The sequence below is a fragment of the Suncus etruscus genome, chromosome 1 (assembly GCF_024139225.1).
Source record: "Suncus etruscus isolate mSunEtr1 chromosome 1, mSunEtr1.pri.cur, whole genome shotgun sequence".
NCBI lineage: Eukaryota > Metazoa > Chordata > Mammalia > Eulipotyphla > Soricidae > Suncus > Suncus etruscus.
Genome location: NC_064848.1, coordinates 98,382,794 through 98,405,548, shown reverse-complemented (window position 1 = coordinate 98,405,548; position 22,755 = coordinate 98,382,794). Strand labels below are relative to the sequence as shown.

Genomic DNA, 22,755 nt, shown 5'->3' with positions numbered 1-22,755 from the left:
TCTACTATACAGAAAAATGTATTAACTTAGAACCCTTTGTAAAGCCAAAGGAACATGATAAGACCTCACAATTGCATGTCATTGGATGACAGATACAACATTCTGGGAATGTGTTGTTAGGTATTTTTGTTACATATGCTTACACAAATCTATTATGATAGCATCACCTTCATACCTACATTAGCTCTAAGTTCCATAGTTCTGCTGGTGATTTACATATTGGTATGTGATGCTTGACTGTATTCACCATAGATTGTATAACAATTTCTCTTCTTAACTTGTATAGACCCAAAGGTTTATCATGGTTTCCAGTTAAACTTTCCTAAAATTAATTAATTTAAATTAATAAATTAATTAAATTAAATCAATAAATTAAAATTTAGATTTAATGAATTAAATCATTTAATACATTTAAATGAATAAATTTGAAGGAATAAATTTAAATTTATTTGATTCCTAAAATTAATAGGTAATCTTGTTCTTATTTTTGCTAGACTTGGTAGATGAGGGACAATAAATAAGATATTTTTAGTTAATATAATTTCATGAACTGGTTGAAATCAGTTTTATTTATTTATTTTTAATTTTTTTGTTTGTTTTGGAGGGCCACTCCTAAGGGCTTATTCCAGGTTCTGTAAACAGATATCCCTAAACAAATTTTGTAATTTTTTTTCTCTTTTATTTATTTTTATCTATTACTTTTGGTACTACAAAACACTCAGGTTTAAATTTTTTCATATTTCATATATTTTTAATCATTAGCCTTTAAAAAATTAATCAAGTTGAGGCTTCTCTAATATTGCTTAAGAGGTCCTGATAATATATGGTCTATGGGAAATAGCCTAAGTATTTAGTGCCCCGACTCTGATTCATTGCTGTTCAGACCAGCTGTAAAAGGCCACATCCAGTGGTGTTGGGGACCTTTGTGGTGCTAGGGATGGATTTGGGCCCCCTAGTATATAAGGGCATGTAATTCAGATCTTTGTGCAAATTCTCCTGTTCTCACTAGCCTTTATATTCTCTACTCCAATTTGGAGATTGAGTAAAAATATGAACATTTAAGATATATGTACTATATAATATTTTTAATATTTATTTAATTATAAACTTTGAGTGACACAATGATCTCTAGCTGTTAATTATGCCTAGGATGACACATCAGTCCAGCTGATTATTTCTTTTTATTAAGATAATTGTCTTAAGATATACTTACAAAATTATTTGATTAACTAGCAGTTCAGAAGTAATCCATTTGCAGTCAGATGCTAAGATGCGATAGGATTCCAAAATCTTTGCAATAGTCTAAGACTTCGATTTTCTGATTTAGGTATAATCTTTTTAGTGTCAACCTTAAGTAGATATAAGCAGAATGTTATTGTGGAATTTTTAATATTTTACTTAAGCTAGCCTTTTGCATCTTGAAATTAAAAATTGGCATGTTTTCTAGAATAATAAAGTAGCCTGTTTAGTTTTGTTTATGTTTTAATGGAGAGTTGTGAGTTTAATTTCTTTTCTCTTTCACAGATATGTGTCACAAAGATGTCTACACGGAACTGCCAGGGAATGGACTCAGTGATCAAGCCCCTGGACACAATTCCTGAGGATAAAAAAGTCAGGGTTCAGAGGACCCAAAGCACTTTTGACCCATTTGAAAAACCAACTAACCAAGTAAAGAGGGTGCATTCTGAGAACAATGCTTGCATTAACTTCAAGACTTCCTCCACAGGCAAGGAGTCCCCTAAAGTTAGGCGGCACTCCAGCCCCAGCTCAGTAAGTGCAGTCTTCTTATTTATGCCTGGGTTCCTCAGAGTGTAAACAGAAAGACTCTTCCTCTTATAGCTTCAGCATATTGAGACAAGACAGCAGGTTCCTTTAGCAATATATTATAACAGATTCTCTCCCAGGATGGTTTAATATTTTGAGAGAGAATTCTGGAGGAACCAAAGCAGCAGAGGGGGAAATGGGGAGGATGGGAAGAGATAGGTGAAAGAGGAAGGAAAAAGGGGCAGAAGGAAAAATAGAGGGTAAAGATAAAGAAGAGAGGGAGAGAAAGAAGGATAGGGGTGAGACATTCATAAAACAAGAAAGCAAGTGAGATATGATTAAAATTAATTTTGGAAAAATAAATTTTTTTTTGGTTTTTGGATCACACCTAGCAGCGCTCAGGGGTTACTCCTGGTTCTGTTCTCAGAAATTGCCCCTGGTAGACTTGAAGGACTATGTGGGATGCCGAGAATTGAACCACGGTCCATCCTGTGTTGGCCACGTGCAAGACAAATGCCCAAACACTGTGCTGTCTCTCTGGCCCATAAAATATATTTTTGTGTTGTTTTAACTATAGGAAATTATGATTAAAATCCTTTGGCATTTCAAACCCTTGAAAAAATATTGAACTTCACTGTTTTCAGGTCTTAAGTATAGTTTTTATTTTTATACATTCACAAAGCATTCATTAAGAAATAATAGTAAAGTTGTTTTTTCTTGTCTTATTCTAGTTTGTTTTTATGTCTTAAAAATTTAAGGACTACACATTGAATAAAGCTTTTAAAGAAAAAACGTGTTTTTCATAACAAAATATTTTAAACTTAAACTAAACCAAGGCAATTTTGTCTTTTGATTAAAAAAATATGAATAGAGGTGATTGCTATTTTCTAACTGAACTTTATATTTACATGTCTATGCTATATTTAACATTGTTTAAAATGTATTTATGGAAACTAAATTATTGTCATATTTATCCTAATCTTAAAAAAATCATTCGACAAAAGTACTTAAGGTAAGAAAAGTGAGCCAAGAGAATTTTGATTATATTGTTTTGCTAAAAAAATGTGTCATCTCATAAATTTTAAATTTAATATTACATGGTTAAGACAGGAAGAAAATTAACTTCTAGAAGAGTTTTGACACTTTAGTTTAATAACATTGTATGATACTTCATAAATCTTGTCACAATTTATGTTAGTTATAGTGAATTAAATATTATTGATGCAATTATTGTGAGGTTAATCTTATCAGTCTTCCTTTAAGTGACAATACCTATTACATAGTTGATTTAAGCTCTCCTTCAGATGCCAAAGAGATAGTACAGCAGGTAAAGGCTTTTGCCTTGCATTTGCCCCCCCCCCCCCATATTTGAACCCTATCTCCCATATGAAACCTGCCAGGGGAGATCCCTGAGCATAAATCCAGGAGTAAGACCCGAAAATAGCTGGGTTTTGCCCTAAAACTCAAATAAAACCAATTCAATCTAACCTTAAGTTATTTAATTAGAGCTGTCTTTGTTTTAGGAATACTTTCCTAAAGCTAATTTTTGTTTTGATTTATTTTTGAGGTCTGTTCCTGGTTTTCTCTATACCTATTGCTCTGTTTTGATTTGTATCTAAGGTTTGTATCTAAGGTTTTGAAGTTTTACTTTATTTTTAATTAAAAGGAAATAATTGTTAATTTAATTTCAATGGTTGTCTTTTCTTTACACTTTTTTTTTTTTTTACCCCCAATAGAGCTCATTCCTATAAGTGCTTGGGGGCTCTGGGAAAGCTTCCAATGCTATTCACCTTGGTAGTACAGGCCTGGTGGTTTGGTGTTAAGTCTTGATTTTGCAATTCTGCTCAGACCTGCAGTTTTCTTTTTTCTTTTCTTTCTTTTTTTGTTTTTTGTTTTTTGTTTTTGTTTGTTTTTTTGGCCACACCTGTTGACGCTCCAGGCTATGCACTGAGAAATCTCTCCTGGCTTGGGGGGACCATATGGGACACTGGGGGATTGAACCCTGGTCCGTCCTAGGCCAGCACTTGCAAGACAGACACCTTACCTCTAGTGCCATGCTCCAGCCCCAAGACCTGCAGTTTTCTTTGGGCCTGGCAATTCCCTGCAGATTGGCAGGGAAATTTAGTGTAAAAGCCAAGGATGCAATGCTGCATTGGCCCTGTAATGCTGAGGATATATGGGTCACCCTGGTAGTGCTAGGTACATCCAGGGCCACATTTGCTGTTGCTGCTGCCGCTGATAGGGTGTCCCTTTCAGTAATTTATCTAGCAACGCTTAGGTAATTATGACATGCTGGGAATTAAATGTCAGGCATACACCCTAACTTCTATACTACCACCCTAAAGAACTTCTTAAAAGTAAAATCCTATGAATAGAATTTAAATAGAAAGTGCTGAAGTAGTCTTCAGTGTAGGGAAAATCAATAGAGGCATAGAAAGTATAATTCAGAATGAATATTGGTGGAAGCCATGATAGTTTATGTGGAATTGTCTTTTTTATAATTAATTTTTTTAAATTATAGTTTAGGTTACTTGATTACAGTAGTATTAAAGTTAATGGTACTGATATAAAAAGTTATTGTACCCCACTACAATTAAAGAGCCAAGACCCTCTACCATAGTTTCTATATTATCTCTAGTTCCCTATTTTCATTTCTCTACCCTACTATTTTTCTTACCCCACACTTTGTGAAAATAGAGAAAAAAATCTTTATTTCATGTCTTGGTCACATTCCTGTCTTCTTTTTTTTTTTTTGAAGATATAAAAATGAGCAGTGAAAAATAGCAGTCTATATTTATTATGACATCACAGTTCTTTTTTAATTAATATATTTATTTAAACACCTTGATTACAAATATGATTGTAGTTGGGTTTCAGTCATGTAAAGAACACCCCCCCTTCACCAGTGCAACATTTCCAATCACCAATGTCCCAAATCTCCTTCCATCACACCCCACCCCACCTGTACTCTAGACAGGCTTTCTACTTCCCTCATTTATTCACATTGCTATGATAGTTCTCAGTGTAGTTATTTCTCTAACTTCACTCACCACTCTTTGTGGTGAGCTTCATATCATAAGGTGGAATCCTCCCACCTTGATTTCATCATGAACTTCATATTGCAGTATTATACTTATTAATGAGGAAAAGTTTCTCTTTTAGAAGTAATTCCAGAAACAAATCAGGAAATATTAAGAATCCCCATTGGCAACATGTAATGAATTAATATACCAGGCCATATTTGTTATTTTCTAACATTATCAAAAGTGAGAACCAGGCATGTTGGTAGAAGTGTACAAAATCACTAACAGCATTTTTTGGGTTTGGTTTTGGGCTATACCTAGTAGCGCTCAGGGATTGCTCTGGGCTCTGCACTCAGGAATCACTCCTGGCAGGCTTGGGGGAACTATCTTGTATGTCCAGAATTGAAGCTGGGTTGATCACATGCATGGCAAGCACCCTTGCCTTCTGTACTCTCTCTGTCTGGCCCTCACCAGCAGAATTTAGCCTAAAGCTAAGTAAGTTTACATATAGCCACTGATTTAGAGGGTATAAAGAAAACATTTAAGTTAGGATTTTTTAATATATTCCTATATCTATATATGTTTCACTCACTTTTTCCTTACAGTAAATAACTTTAATTTAATTTATTATTATTTAATATTTATTAATGATTAATACATTAATCAATATAATAATTTAATATCAATAAATCAATTATTTAATATTATTTTAAAATATTTTAATTTAATTTGTTATCAATTTAATTAATTTGTTTTTAAGTTAGTTTAATAAATATTGTTTATATATTTAAGGGGATTTAGTTTCTGTTCATAGCATGAAACAGAATTGTTGCTGCAAATTTCCAAGAGGGCCAATCAAATGAGAGACATGATGACATTTTATGGAGAGTTTTCTTGCTAATAAACCTGTAGGTTGGAAGATGATGAACTCATGTTCTCAAAACACCTAGGGACATTGAAGGGAAGTGAACACTGGTGGCAGGACTGAACTTGGAATATTGTAATAATGAAACTGCATACTACAGTACACTAGTATTTTATTTTTTGTGTGTAAAAAAAACAAAAACTTAAATCAATCATTATGTTCTTTATAAGTAAAGAACAGGGAGGAAATGGTGGGCTGCAAGACACCAGAATTGTCTGCTGTGAGCACAAGAAAACACAATAAAATTCTCTAATTGTTTGATAAATTGCCATCTTATCTAAAATAGGAAGGCAGAAAGGCACATTGATGATAACTTTGGGACAAGAACTGTTGGCCTGTTAAACATAGGTCTTGAACTTGTTTTCACTATTTAAAGTTACTTTTTTTGTATCTTTTATTTCCTTTTTTTTTTTTTTTTTGGTTTTTGGTTTTTGGGTCACACCCAGCAGTGCTCAGGAGTTACTCTTGGCTCCATGCTCAGAAATCGCTCCTGCAGGCTCAGGGGACCATATGGAATGCCTTACCTCCATGCTATCTCTCTGGCCCCTATTTCCTACTTTTAATTACCTTCTTTTCAGTGACTTTTATCTGATGAATGGAACTTCAATCACAAATTAAGGTCCTTATTAGTTAATAAGTTCATAATATTAGGGTACAGAGTTGTAGGACGAGATCATGAAAATGAAATAAAGCAAAGCAAAACTTTATTCTGTCAAACAACAGCTTCAAGATGACTGGCCAGGGTGACCTCTCAGAAAGGCGACCGCATCTCGGGGTCAAGTTATATATAAAGGGCTAGAAGCAAAAAGTCTTGACCTTTAAATTAATTGGCTGTTGTCTAGGGTGTTTCATCATGTCCTCTATTGGCTAGATGTCTGGAGTGGTATATTGTAGTTTATAGTAGTCTTGGGTTCTGCATCATTATTGTTAGAATAGAAACTTAGACGTTAAACAGAAACTTAACATTGGTTCTTCAAAATGAAGTATCTTCTGCTCCAGGCTTCACAATAAGACTCGTCTGATATGAGTCTGCGATAATCAATCTGTTTTCCTTGTGATTGTCCTTGCAGTTTTCCACATTCCAATCCAGTTTACTTACTGATCTTATTCTGAAATGATAGAAAATGAGCTCATGAACTCCAAGTTCTCTCCGAAAATATTTTTGGGTTTTATATTCATGCAGTTTGACAGTTCATCCTGATTTCCACTGTGCTTAGTGCCTCAGTTGCAACCTTTTCTGAGGACTGTGATTGAAGAGGGGCAGACTATAGAAGAACCTATTCCTTGAGTCATTTCCAATTAATTGTTTGTATATAGCTCCTCTTTAAAAATCAACTTCTAATTCCTGAGTGTTTCTGGGATTCTAAGGTATAAATTGATATTTTGGTTTAAACCTTTTGTTGTACGTAGTTGTAACCTTTTCTGTATGTGTCTTCAATCTTAATAAAATTTCGTTTGTATCTGGTTTGTAATCTTGTTATTATTCAATCTCTTTGACCTTGTGAGTAACAACTTTACCATCACTTTAGAACAGATTAGTGAAGGGAAGAGATAATACTGTTCATGCTGTTCTGCTTAAATAGAAACTTTCACCGTTTCTCTTCTAATATATTGCAGGCTTCTTTGATACTTATTCTTGAGTTTATTACAAGGCTTATCCTGTTTTGGTCAATCCTGGGATTCTTTCTTATATGGGATTCAGAGTCCTGAACAATCTTGTGGATAAGCTGATTTTCTTTCTTTTCATTTTGCTTTCATTCAACAATACCATGAAAGAAAAAAAAAGGTCTTTCTTGAAATTGATTCTTTTTCTCTGCTAACATGATGATACAACATTTTGTCTTATTTTGTCAGAATCCTTTTTCTTTACTGCCATTTTCTCTTTCCTATTGTTATAGGATATTTTATTTTCTATTCCTTCTTTTTTTGTGGAAAGGCTAATTTCCTTTTGTTCCATATTGGGCAGAAATGGAGGCAGTGACACTTGTTATGTAACACCATTTTACATCCTGTCCAACAATGTATTGGTTTGATCATTTTATATTCAGTTTTATACGATTTCTAGGGGCATAGATTTTGTTATTCTTAAAGGCTGGTAAACATCAAAGGAGTTTCTTTATGCAAGGATAATCAAGATTAATGTCATTTATTGTTATTTTTTAAAATAGGCTTCAACCACATAGTTAAAGTGAATAGAACTCGGTCATTGCTATCCCAACGTGTAGAGAAAGCAGAATAGCTATTTTTTGTTGTTGTTGGAAATACTATAGTATGTGCTGCTGCTACCACATCTTCCCAATCCTATCTTTCCATATGTGTGTGTTATCTCTCTATATGTAAATATAGGATATAAAAGTACATAACCCTTAATATACTGGTTGTGGCTTAAACTAAGAAATTTAAGGTGCCATGACCTCACTAATAGACACTTTTGTTTATGCTTTCTGATTTTGTCTATATAGTGCACTTTAAAATTAAAGCATAAAAGTAAAGAATATTATTTTATTTAATTGGTCTATTGCAAGAGATGTTTGAAGGATTTTTTTATTTCATATCTGGGGGGGTTTGGTTTTTAGTATTGGGACCACACTCAGTGGTGCTCAGGGGATATTCCTGGCTCATTGCTCGGGATTTACTAGTGGGGTGCAGGGGTCATATGGGATATCATATGGGATATCAATCCAAGTTCAAACTTGGATTATCTGTATGCAAGGCAAATGCCCTACTTACTCTGGCACCAAGATTTTGTTTATTTCTTTCCAAAATATTTTGATGACCTACTTTTTTTTTAAGCCCAGACCTATGTAGTGTTTAAGACTTCTCTTTTACTACCACCTCCTCTAATCTGCCATGCTCTTTAATAGTTAGAAAAATTGAGAGTGATGTAGGTTACTCTGTCTTGCTGATCTATTTTAGAACATATTTTGATTTGTGTAACCATAAGGTTTTCTTTAGGACATTGTTTCCTAAATTTATATTTAAATTAAGGCCCTCTATATTCCACAAATTTCTCCACGTTTGCCTCCTATCTCCAGAAAAGTATGTATCCTCTTCTAGGCTTTCCTAATCATAAGGAAGATGGAATAGCAGGTGCTAACTGGAAAATGAGCAATCTTCAGGTCTTCAGTTCTCAGATACTCAATCTTGGGGATATCATCTTAACATTGTTACTTTATGTAGGGATAAGAAAATTTCCAGAACAATACAATCTCAGGTTGTTGCCACTGGTGGTGCTTAGGTCTTTCCCTCTATGCAGCATCTAGATTCATTTTGCAATAAGGCTGTTAATAAACTCTAAATTACTATATATGGCTGTGTTTAACAGCATTAGAAATGCAGGATGAAAGAACCTTCAAGGTTATATATATGCCCAAGAAAGATGAACCAGTACAGGGGCTGGAGTGGTAGACCAGTGGGTAGGGTGCTTGCCTTGCATATGGTCAACCTGGGTATAGTCCTCCAAGTCTGCCAGGAATGACCCCCCCTTCTCCGAGCATGGAACCAAGAATAAGCCCTCAGCATAGCCAGATGTGGTCCCCAAAACAAACAAATGAAATAGATGAGCCAAAGCAGGTTTCACTGCATAAGTTCTTGCTGTTTAAAGAGACCACATCTACTAAATTCTTCCCTCTCTTGTACCAGCTCTCAAAATCACATTATAATGTAGTAGAGCAGTGATTCTTGTTATGGTTTTCCTGCAATATAGAGGGTCATCAGTGTCTCGAACAAGATGTTACAGATAAATGTCAAAATCAACTTTCAATGAATTCACTGCCAAATTTTAGACATTCTTATAGCTATATCATCACAGCATTACAACATAGAAGTATACTCATGCAATTTATAAAAATATGATTCAGAAGCCCTTTCCAGCTTCTAAAAATAGAGTTTCAAGATATGGCAGACTTAATCATGATCGAACATCTCTTCCTTTTGGGAGGGAGTTTAAGTTTGGAAAGATTCTGCCTGTGTGCATGGGGTAAAGAAATATGTTTTTTATTTTGATCATTTAAGTTTCAATTTTTTCTTTGCCATCAGCTATAGTATTTACTTTCCAGGGAGAGGGGGGTGGACTGCACTTGGAAGTGCTTAGGGACTACTACTTGTATGTTTAGGGATCTCTCCTGGCTATCTTTGGAGGACAATATGTAGTGCTGAGGACTGAACAAGGATTGACCAAATAAATGAAAGGCTAATGACTACCTCCTGCATGCTCTCTCTGGACCTAGTTATATTATTTTATGTGTTGCTGTAGTCTTCCTTTATCTGAAGAGGTTATGATTTAAGAAATGAAAGTTTGAAACTATATATTACTGAATCTTACATAATGTTTTATGCATACATATCTATTATAAGCTGTCACTTATAAATTAGACTTAGTGAGAGATTAACAATAACTAATAATAGAATGTAAGAATACTAATAGTATAGTGAAGAAAAAATTATGTAAATATACACCCCATTCCATTTCTTTCCCTCCCTCCATCTTGCAGCCTCTCCCTCTCCTTCCTTTAGAATTACTTGTATATTATATTTCTGGATTTCAAACTATAATGGATAACTGAAATTTTAGAATTTCTTTTCTTTATTTTTATTTTCTTTTATTTATTTATTTTTGGGTCACACCTGACAGCACTCAGGGGTCACTCCTGGCTGTATGCTCAGAAATGGCAAACTCGGGGGACCATATGGGATGCCGGGATTCGAACCAACAACCTTCTGCATGAAAGGCAAACGCCTTACCTCCATGCTATCTCTCTGGCTCGAAATTTTGGAATTTCAAACCACAAATTTGTACTCGTATCCCAGATTGTTAAATTCTTCATATTCAAGTGGTGCTTCTAGTAACTAAGCCAATCTCTGGATGGTGTTACAGGGATTTACATTTAGGCAGTATATTTAAAATGATTACCTCAAAGCTAGGCACAAAGTAAATTTTTGCTATCATCTTCTTGCCATTGTTATTGTAAAAACAATGACCTGGAGCTTGCAAAGGCCATAAGTACCTCCTTCAAAGCATGGTGACAGACACCTCTCAGCTGGAGTAGTACCACTTTTCCTTTATTAATGTCTATGTTCCCCATCCACTTATTCAGACATGATTTCTGTATATTCTATTCTGTTAAAAATGTATTAACCTTATCTATTAAATCACACATCTCTGTGCAGTTAGTGCCATTAGTAATTCCTCATTAGCCTCTGTATTTCCAAGTCTCTAAAGTGCTATCACATGTTTGAACTATAAGTTGGAATATGATAGGCAGAGAATAGAAACCCATTAAACTGATCCCTGTTCATATCAATGAGTCTAGGATATTACAATATTTAGGATCTATTATGTACTGATTTGACCTAGCAGCTTTATTAACAATATGAAATGATCGAACAAAATTGTAAGAAATAATTAAAAAGCAAATCAATCAATCAATCAATTAATTAATTATAAATTGATATTAAATTATAAATTTTCTTTGTCTTCTCATTTTATAGAAATACTTTTTGTTATTGGCCTCTTTAAAGCTTTGACTATGGACTCCTTTTTCCATTTTATAATAGTTATAGATCAGAGCATTCCTGTTTACATAAAATAAGAAACAAACCTTGTAAGACTCTAGTTCTTAAATTTAGTCTGTCTTAGAGACATGCTTTATTCTGTAGGCCTATTATTTAATAGACTAAAGCAGTATTTCTCAACCAGGAGCCATATAACTCCTAGGTGCCAGGATATTTCAAGGTGAAAATTGCATAAATGGGGGGCCACAGCATGAAACTAGGAGATGCTAACTGATAGGGAGAGAGGACCACAGGAAGCAAACAAGTTTGGAAGAGGGCCACAATCAGAAAAAGAGAGATAACACTGACTAAAACAATTCTTATCTTTATATTATTTAATTTTTTAATCTTTGATTGCACCCAGTGCCTGTAAAACATGCAACCAAAGTAGTACAAGTTAAAGAAAGGGTTACATGTTTTTTGGGTTTTTTTGGCTCTTTCTCTGAATCTAGCATGTTCGATCTGTAAATTAGAGTAAATTTTCAGTATTAATCTGTCAGTTTTAGAGGGCAAACAACACTGTTTTATGACCAAATGTAACAATGAACAATTTTCTTCCAACTCACTGTTAATCAAAAATACTTTAACTGTGGCAGTTAATGCATCCAAAAATATTAAATGAGATAAATAGGCTATTTGTGTTATTAACTTCTTTAATTTCTTGATTATTCTTGTGGATAAATGCATTTAAAAATATTCTCATAGTGGAACGGGAGAGTGGGTAAGTAAGATTTGCCTTATACACGGCTGACCTGGGTTTGATCCCTGGCATCACATTGGTCTCCTGAAAGTTTTAAAAGGGTTCCTAAGTGCAGAGCCAGGATTAATCTCCAAGCACCTTCAGTTGTGGCCCAGAAACAAAAAAATTTAATGTTTCTCTAATTCTTCAATTTAGCTTATTTAAGTAGAAAATGCATTATGGGTCTGTTTCTTAAAACATTTGCCTTAATCATACTAGATAAAGCAATTTTTTTTTTTTTTTGGTTTTTGGGCCACACCCGGTGACGCTCAGGGGTTACTCCTGGCTATGCGCTCAGAAGTCGCTCCTGGCTTGGGGGACCATATGGGACGCCGGGGGATCGAACCGTGGTCCGTCTCCTAGGCTAGCGCAGGTAAGGCAGGCACCTTACCTCGAGCGCCACCGCCCGGCCCTAGATAAAGCAATTTATGAAGAGTGAAATAACTCAATTTATAGAAAATTATTTGTACTTTTCAAGAAGAGAAATATTGGTTTCTCAATTTTCCCACCCCCATTCTCATTGCTAATTATTTTGTGTGACTGTGTCTTGTGCTTGCTCTAAATATGCATTAGCAGTTTATCTCCTAGTAAGGTTAAAGAGGTGTTTTTATACTATTTTTTCTGTAATGTACATTGGAATTATTCTGAAAGGAGCTTAAAGGCAAACACACAGGCTTCTCATTCTGATTTTAAATAATTTAGAGTGGAACTGTGAACATAATATTTTCCCCATTGAAGATAATTTTAAAATGAAGTTTAATATAGATTTTAAAATTTCTATTTAAAACTTGGGCTCAGGAGAGTGATGGTAAAGTGTGACATTCGCAAGCTGTTTTCTGGTGATGAAAAATGCATGAGAACAAAACCCACACAGGACTAGTCAAGAAATTTTGAATGTAATTTTCCATTAAGTTTTAAAAAATTATTTGTGGTTAAGTCAACATTGATAGTTGAGTTTCATTAATACAGTGTTCCAACATCCATCTCTTTACCAGTGTACAAATCCTACCATCAATGTGTGGCTGTGTGGAGTCCAGCTGGCATAGCTGATAGACCCCTGCCCTCACCCTGGTGCTTCTCTTTCCTTTGCACTGCACTTACCTGAATGTGAAAATGATATTTCCATTTTACAAAGAGGACCCTACTGCCACTCTTTCTTTTGCCTTAGTTTTTCTGAACTGAGGATATTAAATATTAATGGCATATGCTCTTAACATTTCAGCTATCTTGTTGGTACCTATAACAGCTATTTAAAATCTATTGTTAGATTTCCCATAACATTTTTGTGTTATGATGCTTTCTTTATGAGAATTTTTCTTTCTCATTCATTGTGTTGCCACATTTAATGTGTGTGTGCATGCACATATGTGTGTATGTATTTATGATGCTTTTTTTTGGTGCCACTGCAAGAGGTGCTCAGGCATCACTCCTGGTTATGTTCTTAGGGATCATTCCTGCCATGGTTTGTGAGATACCATAATTTTCGCTCTATAAGACACACTTGACCATAAGACGCACATAGTTTTTAGATGTTCTTTTCTCCTGCACTCAGCTTCAGCTCCAGGTGGCATGTGCTCCCTAAGATGCACTTTTGGGGGAAAAAGTATGTTTTATTGTACGAAAATTACGTTATATGGGATGCTGGGGAATCTAAACTGGGTCAGCCACGTGCAAGGCAAATGCCTTACACAGTACTATCTCACCAGTTTTCTCCAGTGCTGTGCCTCTTTATTTGGAGTTCTGTTTTGTTTTTCAGGATCTCAGATATGGGTAGGTTTTCTAAGAGGGGAGGTCATAGCTCAAAGCATTTCTTTAGTGACTTGTCTGTATGTTGGGGGAAACGGGGTAACAGAAGTATGAAATCTCTCAGTCTTGTCTCCTTTTGACCAGATTCATTCTCAGGTGAGCTTATTGATTGTGATCCCTTATGTTTCCTCTAGGTTTAGCCCCTGTATTTGCTCTATTGGTTGTTTATTGTGGAACTGTCTTGTCTGAATTTCCAGTGGCGAAGATTGCAGCCTTTCATATTATGCCATCTCTATCTGGAGAGATAGATAGCTACATGGTAGGTTTTCCACAGTAGGTTTTCTTGCCTCAGACTGTGGCAGTGGTGAAAGCTGTTCCAGTGTAGTGGGGAGGGAGATCCAACCATCTTTCTATGTCTAGTGAAGTCTTTGTGGGATTTTGTTGTTTTAATTAATACTTTAATTAAACACCTTGATTACAAACATGATTGTGGTTGGGTTTCAGTCATGTAAAGAAACCCCACCCCCCCACCCCCTTCATCAGTGCAACATTCCCATCACCAATGTCCAGCCTCCTGTTTGGGAAGAATACTTTGATTCTTTTTCCGTCTGTGATGGAGCTTTCAGGAATTCTGAGATGCATATATTATTAACTCAAAGTCTTGGTGTTTTTCCTTCTTGGACCATGATGATTCTTCTCTGCTGACCTGTTTTGAAGAATGAGTCTCAGTTTACAAGCAAAGTTTAGTAGCATTGATGATGCCAGAGGAGCATGCTCTAGTAAAATGGCTGGGATTCAGGGTTTGTTTGCCACGTGCACTTTGCAGTTGCTGACTTGGCTTTTCCCACCTTCGTGAGTAAACTTACAGAGTTCTTGGAGAACTAAATGACCCATAAGTCTTGACTCTTTTGTACCTGATCTGTTAAATCTTATGCTTTTCTATCAAGATGCTAATTTTCTTTAAACGACTAATGAATTTTTGTTCTGTGCTTGTATTTGAATGCTGTATTTGGCTTATTATGTTTTAATAAAATTCCAGCATGGGGATGGGTAGATGCTATTCTTTTTCTAGCTGTTGCCTACTACAATCCTTAATTTGCTCTTTGGGCTAGAATACCTCTATTTTGGCTGTCTTCTCAGTACAAATGCTTTTGTAGTCTGTTTGGGAAGATTCCATCTGGTCTGCTATGATTAGTTTTGTATATACCTAGAGAATATTGCTTCCTTTTTAATCTGTAATAGTTTCTGTAATATCTTGAGAATTTAGGTTTTCCCAGTTATTTTTCTAAAGTTTTGATCCTGCTTACTTTCTATTTTTCAGAATTCCCAATTGGAGATTGACAATCCTTTGTTTCCCATTCTTGAATCTGATTTATTAGTTTTGAAAAATATCTTTTCCCCTATTATGTGCCATTTTAGGTGGCATGGAGATTAAAAGCATGTGTTCAGCTTGCTACATAGAAATCATATACACTGGGAATCATATTCTTGCTAATATATTTATTAGCAATTATTATTTTTTTATTAGTGATACAAGAGCAGAAATCTAAAGTGTTCTATAAAATTTCACTTAAACTTCTAAAATTGGTTACTTATCACTGTTTTCTTTTGAAACGTAGAATCTTTTTTTCTAATGCTGTTAATATATGTTTCAAGAATACTTGGTAGAGCACACCTGTTTTCAGTATTCAGCATTCAGCATTCCTTCACTCTATTCTTACTGATTATACTTCTAATTAGAACTGTTCTATATAGTTCTGTTGCAAGTCAGCCCCTGAAGAGGTTGACTGATGGAGGGATGGAGGATGAGGCCTTTCTCCTCCAACTCAGACCACATGTCTGTTACCCTGTTCAGTCGGCGGTTCTGAGGTGAATGCAGCGGGAAGAAAGCCAACAGGCAGTCAGGCTTCTGAAAAAAAAAAAAAAACAAAAAAAACAGCTCTTTATTCTGTGAAGAGGCTGAAGCCAAAAGGCCTAAGAATAGGTCCAGGACAAAAAGCCCCTCGCCTTCCACAGACCCTTGTTTTTATGCCCCAGAATCAGATACAACCCAAATGGTGGGATCAGCTACCACCCAATGGTGGGAGCAGAATCAGGTACCACCCTAGGGTGGGAGCAGAATGCCAGGTCACACCCTAGGGTAGGGCACAATCAAGGATCAGGGTAGGGTCAGTAACATAATAATCCCATTAAAATGTTTACATACACAACATAATTCTAATTAGAACTGTTGACAGATAAGCCCTCTGAATATGTTTATTTTGTTTTCATTTGGGGATAAGTATATTAAGTCCTGTACTCAAAGCTTACTCTTGACTCTGTGCTCAGAGGTCAGTACTGTCAGTGCTCAGGGTACCATGGGATCAAACCTGGGTTGGCCTTGTGCAAAAATGAAAAAGCCTTTACCCATTACTATCTTTCCATCCCTGTGTTTGTAATTCTTTATAAAATAATTTAAATATGTTTTGATAGTGACAGAAAATAATTTGTAGTAGACATTTTACCTCCAAGGAGTGAGGCATTCACTCTTTATGAAATCTTGGTAGAACTTTGGGTTGGAGATGAGCATAGCAAAAGTCATGAAGTTCATGAAGTCATTTCCTCATAGCACTAAACTGGGAAGGGCCACATGAAATGCTGTAACCCTAGTCCTTTCTTTCTGGTACAGGGGATGTAGACACCCAACAATTACTGGTCAAAATGAGATTGGAGAGTAGGGTGGTCTTTGCCATTCAGGTATCAAACTTCAGCTTCACAAGTACAAGCCAAGCAATCTGATGTAGCAATCTGAGCTACATCTCAGGTCTCAAATTTTACTTTTTTGAGAGAAGAGGTGGGTTGAGCCAAAAAAATTTTATTTAATTTATAATATATAAAAATAAAATGTTAATGGCCTAGTTTTACTGGAACACAGCATTTCATTGGCCCTTCCCAGTTTAGTTCCAGCATAGTATGGTGTTCTAAGAAACACAAGCAGTGTTTCTTGGGAGCACAGAGCTCAGAGTAGGCCTTGATAACCACTGTGTGTGTGACCCAGTCCCCATTCTTCTCCAAAATTAAACTTATAGGATATGCAAAAAAAGAAGGGTAGTTTTAGTTCATGGATTGTAGCTTAATAGATCTTAATTGAGAAGAATTTTTAACAATATGGATAGTTTCATACTATATTAAAATATGAATACAAAGTAGTATGTAGAATAATTTTGATTGTATTTATGTCTGAAATGAATCTTTTGCACAAAAAGTGGTACACAAAGAGGAATTACATATATAAACATTATATAAATATGATTTATTATATACATACACAAATATATATTTATATGATATATTTAATGTATATGTATATATATGTGTGTATATATATGCAGCTATGCACAGGGCTTACTCTGTGCTTAGGGATTGCTCTGGCTGTCTTGGGGAATCATCTGAGTATCAGGGAATGAACCCATGCCAATTGAATGCAAGGCAATTAAGTATCTTATTCACTATCCTATACGTTCAGCCCTGGAAATGTCAATATATTAACAGTGCTCACTACTGGCAGTCAGATTATAGATAAACTTGTGCACTATATTCTTCTGTTTTTCTGATATTTGTAACATTTTTATAGTAATGTTATATCTGAAAAAGTTATTTAGAAATGACTATATTTTCAGCAAAATTGGGTATTTAGTGTTAATTACTTTGATACAATCTATTTTGTTTACCTCTCTGCTCCATTTTTAGCCCACAAGTCCCAAATTTGGAAAAGCTGACTCATATGAAAAGTTGGAAAAACTAGGAGAAGGATCTTATGCCACAGTATACAAAGGGAAGAGCAAGTAAGTTAATCAATTTCTGAATATTTTATAAGTAAAATATACCTGCTCTTTATTTTATTTTAAACAATTTATTTGTTGAGATTCTGTGGTCTACAATACTGTGAAATAATGGTTCCCCTTGTGCATAATTTCAGCAGCAGTACCTGTTCATTTATTTTATAATGGTATATTTAAATAATTCTTATTCTATATACAATAGATTGCACCGTCTTAGGTATATTGTTGCTTTTAATCTATGTAGAAATTGATATAATTGTTTTTCCCTGCTAACAAGTGGTTGTCCATTTTATCTTTACTCTTCTACCACCTTTCCTTGATTTGTTTTCTCTATCATTAGAGTTGAGCTTCTTAAACAATGCTTTGTTTCCAGTGGCATATGACTTTTGTCTATTCTCGACATTTTTCAAAACAGAACTATTATTTCATCTTTTAGAAGTTAAAAGAAAAGAAAAACTGACAATTCTTCATACATATCTATCATATATATTTCTACTCAAGAAACAAGCTATATATACTCCCATGATCATTGTAGCATTAAAACTATAGAAGATAGGGTCAAAATAGTAATATAGTGAGTGGGTAGTATATTTCCCTTCTGCATAACTAATCGGGTTAGATTCTAGAATCCCATAGAGACCCCCAACCCTGCGAGGAGCAACCCTGATAGAGTCCTGATAGATAGCATTTCCAGATGTGGGCCACCCCCCAAAAGATGTTAAAGTTGATGTGCTGTAAGTTCATTCAAAGTATATACATGAAAAGTGGACTGTGTGTTGACATAGATCATCATTGGATTTTCTGATGTGTATTCTTCTTTGTTCATGATTTTTTAATTTAGAATGTAAAAGACTAATTATTCCTGATATAGGAAGAAAGGTTGATAAGGAAATTTTGAGATGCTGTAAATTAGAATAGTTTTCTGTAACTTAGGTTTCTCAAAAGTGCTCTCTGAAAATATGAATTAAAAATAAACAAATAATACAAACACAAAATCTAAAAGGATAGTTATTATTATTATGTGTTATATTCTAAGTTTCAGTTGGTTTGTATCCCAAGCTTCTGCATAATTTTCTATTTTTATGTGTGATGTTTCTTTTTTCTTTTTTAAATTAATATCTTTATTTAAACACCTTGATTACAAATATAATTGCTGTTGAATTTCAGTCATGTAAAGAACATCCCCTACACTGGTGCAATATTCCCACCACCAATGTTCCAAATATCCCACCTCCCCACCCCACCCCCAAATGTACTCTAAACAGGATTTCTACTTACCTCATTCATTCACATTGTTATGATAGTTCTCAGTGTAGTTATTTCTCTAACTGCACTCACCACTCTTTGTGGTGAGCTTCATGTCATGAGCTGGACCTTCCAGCCCTCCTTTATTTGACTCTGAGGATTAATGCAAAAATGTCTTTTATTTTTCTTAAAACTCATAGATAAATAAGACTATTCTGTGTCTATCTCTCTCCCTCTGACTTATTTCACTCAGTATAATAGATTCCATGTACATCCATGTATAGGAAAATTTCACAACTTCATCTCTCCTGATGGCTGCATAATATCCCATTGTGTATATGTACCACAGTTTCTTTAGCCATTCATCTATTGAAGGTAATCTTGGTTGTTTCCAGAGTCTGGCTATTGTAAATAGTGTGGCAATGAATACAGGTGTGAGGAAGGAATTTTTGTATTGTATTTTTGTGTTCCTAGCGTATATCCCAAGGAGTGGTATAACTGGATGATATGGGAGCTCAATTTCCAGGTTTTGGAGGAATCTCCATATTGCTTTCCATAAAGGTTGGACTATACAACATTCGCACCAGCAGTGAATAAGAGTTCCTTTCTCTCCACATTCCCACCAACACTGCTTGTTCTCATTCTTTGCGATATGTGCCAATCTCTGTGGTGTGAGGTGGTACCTCATAGTTGTTTTGATCTGTATCTCCCTGATGATTAGTGATGTGGAGCATTTTTTCATGTGTCTTTTGGCCATTTGTATTTCTTCTTTGTCAAAGTGTCTGTTCATTTCTTCTCCCTATTTTTTGATGGGATTAAATCTTTTTTCTTGTAAAGTTTTGTCAGTGCCTTGTATATTTTGGATATTAGCCCCTTATCTTATGGGTATTAGGTGAATAGTTTCTCCCACTCAGTGGGTGGCTCTTGCGTCCTGAGCACTATTTCCTTTGAGGGGCAGAATCTTCTCAGCTTTAATCCATTTGGATTTTACCTTCATACATGGTGTTAGCTGGGGTTCTGAGCTCGCTTTTTTGCAAGTGGCTAACCAGTTGTGCCAACACCACCTGTTGAAGAGGCTTTCCTTGCTCCATTTAGGATTTCTTTCTCCTTTATCAAAAATTAGGTGATTGTATGTCTGACAAACTTTCTCTGAGTACTCAGGCCTATTCCACTGATCTGAGGGTCTGTCTTTATTCCAATACCAGCTTGTTTTTGATAATTATTGCTTTGTAATACAGTTTAAAGTTTGGTAAAGTAATGCCTCCCATATTTCTTTTCCCAAGGAGTGCTTTATCTATTTGAGGGTGTTTATTGTTCCAGATGAATTTTAGAAGTGTTTGATCCACTTCTTTGAAGAATGTCATGGGTATCTTTAGAGGGATCACATTAAATCTGTACAATGCTTTGGGGAATATTGCCTTTTTAATTATGTTAATTCTGCCAATCCATTAGCAGGGTATACATTTCCATTCCCTAGTCTTCTCTCTTATTTTTTTGAGCAGTGTTTTATAGTTTTCCTTGTATAGGTTCTTCACATCTTTAGTCAAGTTGACTCCAAGATGTTTGAGTTTTTGTAGCACTAATGTGAATAGGGTTGTTTTCTTAATGTCCGTTTCTTCCCTATCATTATTGTTGTATAAAAAGGCCATTTATTTTTGTCTGTTAATTTTGTAGCCTGCCACATTGCTATATGAATATATTCTTTCTAGAAGCTTTTTAGAAGTCTTTAGGGTTTTCTAAGTAGAGTATCATGTCATCTACAAACAATGAGAGTTTGAATTTCTTTCCTATTTGGATTTCCTTGATATCCTTTTTTTGACTAATCACTATAGCAAGTACTGCCAGTACTGTGTTAAATAGCAGTGGTGAGAGAGGACAGCCTTCCTTTACCAGAATTTAGAGGTAAGACTTAGTTTTCCTCCATTTCCTTTAAGGCTGATTTTGCATGTCTAAAGTTCCTGAGCTGTTGCTTCTTCTTGAAACTATGTGTACATCCTTCAAACCTAAATGTAGTCCAGCTGGGTGCAGTAGTCTAGGTGAAGCCTCCATTTCATTCAGTCTTGTCACAATATCCCACCACTGTCTTCTGGCCTTGAGTTTTTCTTGTGACATGTCTCCTGTAAATCTTATGGGTGCTCCTTTGAATGTAATTTCCCTTTGTAATCTTGCTGCCTTTCAGTATTCTATATCCATAAGATTTGTCATTGTGACTAGAATGTGTCTTGGGATTTTTTTAGGTCTCTTTTACCTGGTACTCTTTGGGTAGCTTCTGCATAATTTTCTAAAGAAAATTTCTCCTTTGATGTATAAAAAATACTTATACATCTGATGTCAGTAATGTGAAATTACACTGAATTAAGCATTATTTTACATAAATGTGATATTTATTGTCTCTTTTACTACTCTCTTTAAAGCTGTTTTTGTTTTTTATACCATGTCATATTGTTTTTGCTATGTCAGTTGTCAAACCCAGGTCTTACACATGCAAAAAAGGGAGATACTTTACCACTGAGATACACTCCCAGTCCTTGATAGGCATAATCATTTCCATAACAGGATCCAATTGCAAATCAACAAATACTTCTATGTAAAACATTATCATTATTATCATTTCCATTGGTCCAGGAATCATGGAACTTAGAGAGTTTTATCCTTGTTTACATCTCTACAGTTAGCAGTAGTGTCTGCTGTGTTGATGCCACTCTTCATGGGCATTATAACACTATACTGTTTCCATAGTGTAAGGTCTTTCTGGAAAAGACTTGGTCCTTGTTGAATATTCCAGAAAGTTTTTTCATATTTTCTAGCTTGATTTAATTGTGAATTGAACAGAAGCAAGCATGCTATTTCATTATAAGGAAAAAAACCAATCACTTTGAAGACCCTTCTCACCAACAATATGTTCTGCTGATTCCAGATGTAAATAACTGTTTGAAATGTTTTACTTGGATTTATGTTAAAATCTTTTAGGTAGTGGAAATTTTTCTTACGTATTATGTATGAATAAAGACATGGCCTTATAAGTGCTTTGGGTCTTTGAGGAAGATAGTTCTAGACAGTTAATACTTTCCAGTACTGCTAGTCTAAATGTGTCTTGTCAGCAATTCTCTAGCAGTCGCTAGTCTACTCTTATATTTAATTTCTGTCAGCTGGAGATAAAACTATTGTCCACTCACCTACTTAAGGAGATGACAGGTTGTCTGTTCTTGCTTGTTTAAAGATACAAGGTCAGGCCAAACAAGTTACATGCCATCTAGAGAGATTTCAAAGTTGTTTGTCTGGAAATGTCTCTTGAAAATAGCTGCATCACAAAAATGCTCAGCTAACTGTTGGAAATTCTGTTCAAGCACTACCCAGTCTCCCATAAAGGTCTGCATTGCTGGGTCAATCTTTATACATTATTTTTAGCATCTTCCTCTAGAGCTACTATCATTAATGCTGCAATAAAATTGGTATTTATACTTATCCCATGAATTTTGGTTTATGAATGTTTTACATTAAAGTACTTGTTAATTTGCAATAGGATCTTCTTATCTACTTTTAAATTATATTATATATATTAACATATTTATATATAATATAAATACATCATATAAAATATAATATATATTTAATATTAAATTATATAATATATAATGTATTGATATAAATATGATATATAATAACTATATTTTATATTATTTAATGTTTAATATAAGTATAATATTAATATAATTTCCTATTAAATAATAGTATGTTATATATTTAACTATATTATATACAAATATAATATATAAATATGTTATATATTTATTATGTTTTTAATATTTTTAATTTTATAGTTTACTATGAACGCCAAAGCAAAGCACTTAAGGATGGTAACTTCAACAATAGGAATATGTCTTAACAGCTCAAGACACTAGATCTAAGCTTAAGGTATTGCTAGTTTAGGAGGAACCA

The 22,755-nt window shown here is 34.7% G+C and overlaps 1 protein-coding gene across 3 annotated transcripts in view; it reads left to right on the top strand.

The window, feature by feature from the left end:
• The window catches only part of CDK14 (cyclin dependent kinase 14), a 733,148-nt gene that overhangs the window by 225,384 nt on the left and 485,009 nt on the right, over positions 1–22,755 (top strand). For all 3 annotated transcript variants that reach the window (XM_049769012.1, XM_049769019.1, XM_049769022.1), the window contains exons 3-4: positions 1,525–1,770; positions 17,480–17,574. In XM_049769012.1, the coding sequence (XP_049624969.1) occupies positions 1,525–1,770; positions 17,480–17,574 (341 nt within the window). The remainder of the gene's footprint in view (positions 1–1,524; positions 1,771–17,479; positions 17,575–22,755) is intronic.